The sequence below is a fragment of the Orycteropus afer genome, unplaced genomic scaffold, assembly GCF_000298275.1.
Source record: "Orycteropus afer afer isolate SDZICR_OR568_19922 unplaced genomic scaffold, OryAfe1.0 scaffold00033, whole genome shotgun sequence".
NCBI classification, from domain to species: Eukaryota; Metazoa; Chordata; class Mammalia; order Tubulidentata; family Orycteropodidae; genus Orycteropus; species Orycteropus afer.
Window position 1 is genome coordinate 2,935,624 of NW_006921620.1, and position 8,320 is coordinate 2,943,943.

At 37.1% G+C, this 8,320-nt stretch overlaps 1 protein-coding gene across 1 annotated transcript in view; it reads left to right on the plus strand.

The window, feature by feature from the left end:
- The window catches only part of RPAP2 (RNA polymerase II associated protein 2), a 189,048-nt gene that overhangs the window by 51,789 nt on the left and 128,939 nt on the right, over positions 1–8,320 (plus strand). Inside the window, exons 3-6 of the mRNA XM_042780301.1 lie at positions 692–806; positions 1,851–1,949; positions 2,161–2,226; positions 3,631–3,719. Of these exons, the coding sequence (XP_042636235.1) occupies positions 692–806; positions 1,851–1,949; positions 2,161–2,226; positions 3,631–3,719 (369 nt within the window). The remainder of the gene's footprint in view (positions 1–691; positions 807–1,850; positions 1,950–2,160; positions 2,227–3,630; positions 3,720–8,320) is intronic.

Sequence of the window (8,320 nt, forward strand, 5' to 3'; positions counted from 1 at the left end):
AAAACCAAAATTCATGGAAACAATTAGTCATAGCAACTGGTACACCGTGCAGTCTGCAGCCTATATGACTGTAAGACCAGAAGAACTAGATGGTGCCCGGCTACCACTGTCAACCACTCAGAGGGGGATCTATGTAGGAGATCCTGGATAGAGAGGGAGAACAATGTGGAACAAAACTCAAAAGCTTTTGGGGGGGGGCGGGCAGGCTTGCTGGTCTGGTAGAGCCTGGTGGAACCACTGAGACTGTGTCCCCTAGCTGCCCTTCAGGTCTGGAATTGAATCCATACCTGTGGCTTCCAGCCAAAGAAAAGACAGGCATATGAGTTGAACATTTATATTAGGTAGATACACTCCTTTGAGAGATCAATCGTGGGAGAAAGACGGGCTGTTTATGCACAGGGAGATAGCTCAGGGGGCAGGAGTGCATGGAGGTATGGACACAGGGAAAAGGTAACTTGGGAGGAAGTGGGAGGGGAGCTATTGCATTGGGGTAAATTGTAGTTAATGTCATGTGACAGTGTGTGTGAACTGTTGTACAGAAAGTGAATTTGCTCTAAATTTTCATCCAAATCACAATAAAAATAATAATAAAAGAATAGGTTTACACACAAAATAAATAAAATTTTTTTTAAAAAAGGAATTGGCTTTGATAAACCTTGTAAGTAGAATAACTTTTTCATTAAAACTTTAGGAAAGCAGAAGTGGAAGCAGCTGTGAGAAGGAAGATTGAGTTTGAGAGAAAAGCTCTACATATTGTTGAACAGCTTTTAGAAGACAATATTACAGAAGAATTCCTATTGGAGTGTGTAAGTATTAAGTTACCAAATAATTATTTTTGTAGCATAAGACCTTTAAGTCTGTATAATTTGAAACATTGCATTATTAAAATCTTTGAATCTTTTCTCATCACTAGACACAGTGTTTGAGAATAATCAACTGTTGTAAAATGACTTTATAACACTCATGAAAAATAATGTTTATTTTATCACTTTATCATAGTTCTTTTAATCAGTTTGCTAACCTCCCTTGATTTTCCTCATTTTCCACTGGTGATCAAGAGGCATTTTTTGCTGTATTCTGTATGTTGTACTGTTTTATGCAATAAAAGATTATTTTGTTAGTGTAGTTTTATTAATTTTGATATTTTAAAAACCTGAAATATGGATCATTTATGACTTAACACATGTGAAGAGCTATAATGTACATTAAATTTGTTTGCTTTTTGTAACATTTAAAATATTAAAATTTTGAATGGGTATTTTTAACTTCATCATTTTTAAGAGGAGAAAGAAAATGAAATTTAAAAAGCAGAGCTACTATTACAAAAATAACTCTTCATCGTTTTTCTTTGGTACAGCAATCACTATAGCACCACTTCTTCCTCCTGCTTCAGTTATTCCACAAGTTATATGATTTCCAAAGAATTTTTTATAATAACAGCTAACATTTATTGAGTCCTTATTGTGTGTCCAACATTTCTCTTAAGTGTTTTTATTTACTCCTTTAATTCTAGCTTCAAAACCGTGAGGCACGTACTGTGTTTTCAGATGAGATAAATGAGGCTTAGAGGGCTGATAAATGAACTTTTCCATTAATCTGAGCAAAGCCATGGTGGTACAGTGGTTAAGTGCTTGGCTGCCAACCCACCTGTCAGTGGTTTGAACCCACTAGCTGTTCTGTGGGAGAAAGACGTGGCAGTCTGTTTCCATAAAGATTACAGCCTTGGAAACCCTGTGGTGCAGTTCTGCTTTGTCCTTTAGGGTCGCGATGAGTCAGAATTGACTTGACAGTAATGGGTTCGATCTGATTTCCTTTAATCTGAGGGGCAGTGCCCCCTTGTTTCATTATAGGGAAAGTTCATCACATCTGCTCACTACAATGATGTCGTGGATGAGCGTTCTATTAGCAAACTCTGTGGCTATCCTTTATGTCAGAAGAAGCTGGGAATTGTAAGTGAACTACTCATTTTCTTTTTAATATAAGCTTTTGTTTTTATACTTAACAAGATAATTTGTAGAAAAAACAAGAACTTAAACCTGAGGTCATGAATTAATGACACAGATTGGCCATAGATGAGATATATAGATGACTTAATCTCGTAACATAAAGTTCACGTTTATTATTTGAATTACTTTGTAAGTTGTACTTTCTTTTCTTTAGGTACCAAAACAGAAATACAAAATTTCTACCAAAACCAATAAAGTCTATGATATTACTGAAAGAAAGGTAAGTTTATTTTCAGTATAATAGTTAGTTTTTAATATTAAACTAAATAAAATGATAAAAATAACTTTATAATAGTGCCTATTGGAGAAGAACCATATTAAAATTTTGCGTTTATTTGTAAATGGGATTAAAAAACTTTTGCCTAAACTTGATGTAGTGTTTAACTTGAACATTTAAAAGTTGAAAGTGCATATTGGCACAGCAATAGACAATTAGATCACAAACAGAAGAGGGAGCCAGAAACAGATTCACTACATATGTGGATAGCAGGGGTATTGCAGATCATTGGTGAAAGCATGAAGTTTTCAATAAATGGTGCTGTAATGTGGAAAACATGAAAGTTGATTGCTACCTCAGTTCAGATACAAGGATCAGTTTTAGGTAGATTAAAGACCTAAGTATAAAAGGCAAAACTTTTCAAAGACAGTATAGATAGTATTTGGTGTAGAGAAGTATTTCTTAAGTACAACAGAAAATCACAGACTATGGAGAAAAAATTGATAAATTTGTCTACATTAAAATTAAAATTTTGTTCACCAGAAGTTTCCAAAGCAGAGTGAAAAGATAAGCCACAAGTCAGAAATTATATTTTTCACATATAACTCACATATTCATATCCAGAATATATAATCTATAAGAAAAAGCCTAATTTTTAAAAAATGATCAAAAACTTGAATAGATATTTTACAGAAAGAGCTTAAATAGCCAGTGACTATATGAAAGACACTCAACTTCATTAGTAATCAGGCAAATAACAAATAACAGATTGATTTACATTTCAAAGCCCCCAAATTAGCAAAATTATAAAAATCTGACAGATAACTTTTTATGTTGCTGTGAGAGTAAAAGTTCATAAACCTTTTTGACATTATCTAGTAAAGTTGAACTTGCGTGTAGCATTATATTGAGTGACAGCAGGAAAATCAGAAATAACTCACTTGTCCATAAACAGTAAACAAAATGTAATATACTTTCAGAGTGAATTGCAATACACAGGGAAAATGAACAAACTACAATTACATGAACGAATCTCAAAAACGTAGTATAAAAGATAAGAATACAAAACAATATTCCATTTAGATGAAGTTTTAAAAATGGACAAAACTAAATGGTGTATCTTATAAGAATATGTATATAGGTGGTAAAATTCAAGAAGAGCAAGGGCACGATTAACATAAAGTTTAGGATAGTAGTTATTACCTCTAGGGATGTGCAGATTAGTACAATTGAGTAGGGGCATACCGAGGCCTTCAAAGGTGCTGTACCTTATTTCTTACTTTGGGTGATAGTCATGGTTTTTCATTTCATTTGTTTATAAATCATTTCTTTTTATACTCTTCAGTACATAAGTTATGTTTTGCAATTAGAATACATAATTTACTAGTTTTTATATTTTCTTTTTAGTCTTTTTGCAGCAATTTTTGTTATCAAGCATCTAAGTTTTTTCAAGCACAAATTCCTAAAACTCCACTATGGCTTCGAGAAGAAGAAAGGTAATTTAAATCATCATATATATATATTTATTCATAGCTGTTAATAATTTCTTTAGATATATAGAGAGTAAGTCTAATTTTCTATAGAATTTTACCACTGTACACACTTTAACTGTGGTATAATACTTATATTTTAAGTATCACAATTAAGGATTTTACACATAACGTCAGAAAATTTATGCATACAAATGTTATTTATCTGTTTGCTATTTATTGTATCAGCTTTAATTACAAAACTTGAATTTCATCTCTAGCTTCCTGCTGTGACAATTGTATCTATGAATTCTGTTAATCTAAAAATCCTGCAATAAGTTTTTCAGAAAAACTGTATCTTGGAATATAAACTTATTCTATTGTTAAGAGTAGAAACTGTTGTTTGGTGATGTCGAGTCGGCTCTGACTCATAGTGTCCTATGTACAACAGAACTAAACACTGTCTGGTTGTGTGCCATCCTCACAATCCATGTTATACTTGAGCCTGTCATTGTAGCCATAGGGTCAGTCCATCTCGTTGAGGATCTTCTCATTTTTCACTGACCCTTCCACTTTACCAAGCATGATATCCTTCTCCGGGGAATGGTCCCTTCTGAAAACATAACCAAAGTAAGTGAGATGAACTCTGGCCATTCTTGCTTCCATGGAACATTCTGGCTGCACTTCTTCCAGCACATATTTGTTCATTCTTCTGGCAGTCCATGGTATTTTCAATATTCTTCACCAACATCACAATTCAAAGGCATAAACTCTTCATCCATCTTCCTTATTCATTGTCCAGCTTTTACATACATATGCGGTAATTGAAAATACCATGGCTTGGGTTGTTGTGTTGTTGTTGTTGTCGTTATGTGCTGTCGAGTCGGACCTGACTCATAGCGACCCCTCCTTGGTTTTCCGAGGCATTATCACTGTGAAAATAGATTGCCCCATCTTCCTTCCGAGGAGTGGCTGGTGGGTTTGAACTGCCAGCCTTCTGGTTAACAGTCAGGTGCCTTAGCCACTATGCTACCAGAGCTCCCATGGCTTGGGTTAGGTGTACCTTAGTCTTCAAAGAGATATCTCTGCTCTTCAGTACTTTAAAGTGGTCTTTTACAGCAGATTTGCCCAGGGAAATATGATGTCTAGTTTCTTGACTGCTGCTTACATGGGTGTTGATTGTGGATCCAAGTAAAATGAAATCTTTGACAACTTCAATCTTTTCTCCATTTATCATGATGCTGCTTATTGGTCCAGTTGTGAGGGTTTTTCCTTTCTTTTTGTTGAGGTATAGTCCATACTGCAGACCATAGTCTTTAATCTTCATCAGTAAGTACTTAAAGGCATCTTTACTTTCAGCAAGCAAGGTTGTGTTGTCTGCATATTGCAGGTTGTTGATGAGGCTTCCTCCAATCCTGATGTTGTATTCCTCTTCATATAGTCCAGCTTCTTGGATTATTTGTTCAACATACAGATTGAATTAGTATAGTGAAAGGATACAACCCTGACACATGCCCTTGCTGATTTTATACTGTGCAGTATCTCTTTATTCTTACTGAACGACAGCCACCTGGTTTATGTACAGGTTCCTCATGAGCACAATTAAGTATTCTGAAATTCCCATTCTTCGCAGTGTTATCCATAGTTTGTTATGATCCACACAGTCGATTGTCTTTGTATAGTTAATAAAACACAAGTGAATATCTTTCTGGTATTCTTTGCTTTCAGCCAAGATCCACCTGAGATCAGCAGTGATATCCCTCATTCCACCTCGTCTTCTGGATCTAGCTTGCATTTCTGGAAGTTCTCGTCAACATACTGCTGCAACTGTTTTTGAATTATCTTCAGCAAAGTTTTACTTGCATGTGATGTTAGTGATATTGTTGGATAATTTCTACATTCTTTTGGATCATCTTTCTTTAGAAGGGGCACAAATATGGATCTCTTCCAGTCAGTTGGCCAGGAAGCTCTCTTCCAATTTCTTGGCATAGACGAGTAAGGGCCTCCAGTACATCAGCCATTGAAACATACTAATGGATGTTCTGTCAATTCCTGGAGGCTTCCTTTTTGCCAGTTCCTTTCATGCAGTTTCAAATTCCTACTTCAGCACCATTCGTTCTTTCTTCCTTTTTTTTTTTTTTTTTTAATTGTGCTTTGGGTACAATTTACAGAGCAAAATTTGTTTTACATTCAACAGTTTGTGTACATTTGGTTTCACTCTCCGGTTACCATGCCTAACCCTAACCCACTCTCCTCCTCTCTCTTCCCTGTGACCACCACCCCCATTCCTGTGTCCTTAGTTATGCACTCCAGTCTGTCCAGCTTTACCTCCACGTGAATGCTGCCCCTCTGGTTCCCCATGGCCAATTGCTCCAAGAGGTGTATCTCCGTAGAGTAGGTGAGTGCGTTGCCCTGGGTTGGGTGTTGTGCATGTAAGTCTTTCTACTGTTGGGCCAAGAGCCAGTCATTGGGAGTGAGTCCTATCCCAGGCCCACAGTGTATCCCAGGGCTATAGTCTTAGGGGTCCCACCAGACTCCATCCAACCAGTAATTCTGGTCATTACCGTGTTTTTGAATTCTGTTCCATATTTTTCCTCCCACTCTATCCAGAATCTCCAGTTTTGATCCCTTTCTGAGTGGTTGGCATTGGTAGCCAGGCATCATCTAGTCCTTCTGGTCTCACGATCCATCATATCCTAGGGCTGATTGTTTCCAAATGCCCTTGGTTTTCTTCACTCTTCTTCACTTCAGATGAGAGGAGACCATTAGTTGCATCTTAGATGGCCATTCGAAATCTTTTAAGACCCCAGTTGCTACTCAGCAAAGTAGGTTATGGAACAAGATTTTTATGTATTATGTTGTGCCAGTTGAGCCTGGTGTCCCCCAGTGCTATGGTCCTGAGTCAGCAGACCTGGTCTGTCTTTTGTTGCTTCTGTAATGATTGTAGTTGTTTTGTATCACTAGTATCTGTGCAAGATTATCTATCCTCAGCTATATCTATCATTGGTCTAGGGTATATTCCTGTTTGCTGACACCTGTCTCATCTTCTGAGTTGTCTATGCATTTATCCGTAGCCTGATGTTTGGTGTTAATGGTGATGCGGTATTGTGCATATATTGGTATTAGCCTCTGTCGTCTATATCTTATGTGCACAATTTGGTGTCCTTCCTTTCCCCAGTGTTATCATGCTGATCTCACTCTTTCCATACTGTCCCTCCCCTTACTCTACTCAGCATGTGGCCCCCAGCTACCCGAGATTTTCCCCTCCCCTTTTCTCCCATCCCTGGTAACCTACAAAGTGAGTTCCCTTCCCTAAGCAAACCCTTTCTTGACTTTTTACAGTAATGGGCTCATACAATATTTGTCCTTCTTCAATTGACTTATTTCACTCAGCATAATGTCCTCCAGATCCATCCAGGTTGTGAGCTGATTTGCGTTATTCTTTGTTGTTCTTTAATGTAGCATAGTATTCCATTGTGTGAATCTATACACGTTTATTTGGTTATCCATTCATCTATTGATGGACATTTAGGTTGTTTCCATCTCTTTGCTATAGTGAATTGTGCTGCAGTGAACATGGGTGTGTACATGTCTGTTCATGTCCTGTCTCTCACCTCTTCAAGATATATTCCTAGTAGTGGTATTGCTACTTCAAATGCTATTTCTCTTTTCAGTTTTTTAAGGAAAAGCCATATCATTTTCCACAATGGTTGTACCATTTTACAGTCCCACCAGCAGTGTATGAGAGTTCCAATCTCTCCACAACCTTGTCAGCATTTGTTATTTTCTGTCTTGTTGAGCTTTGCTATTATTGCTGTGTTGATTTGCATCTCTCTGATGGCTAATGATTGTGAGCAATTGCTCATGTGTCTCTTGGCCACCAGGATATCATCTTTAGTGAAGTGTCTGTTCATGTCCCTTGCCCATTTTTTAATTGGATTGTCTGTCTTTTTGGGATTGAGGTGTTGAAGTTTTCTATAAATTTTGAAGAAATTTGTCAGATATGTCATAGGCAAATATTTTTTCCCAATCTGTAGGTTCTCTTTTTACCCTTTTGGATAAGTCTTTTGACCCACTTAAGAATTTAATTTTTAAAAAGTCCCAGTCATCTGGTTTCTCTCCACCTCCTGTGCATTCTGGGTTATGCTTGATAGTCTATGACATAAATTATTGTTGTTAGGTGCCATCGAGTTGTCTCCAACTCATAGCAACCCCTTGCACAGCAGAACGAAACAGTGCCTGGTCCTGTGCCAGCTTCACAATCCTTGCTATACCTGAGCCCATTGCTGCAGACACTGTGTTGGTCCATGTCATTGAGGGCCTTCCCTTTGTCGTTGACCCTCCACTTTACTAAGCATGATATCCTTCTCCAGGGAATGGTTCCTTCTGAAAACATGACCAAAGTAGATGAAACAAAGTCTGGCCATTCTTGCTTCCAAGGAGCATTCCAGCTGTACTTCTTTTTTTTTTAAATTTTATTTTGATTTGGGTGAAAATTTACAGAGTAAATTCACTTTACATACAGCAGTTCACATATACTTTGTCTCATGTCATTGACCAAAATTTACAATACAACAGCTCCCCTCCCACTTCCTCCCCATAGTTACCTCTTCCCAGTGTCCATCCCT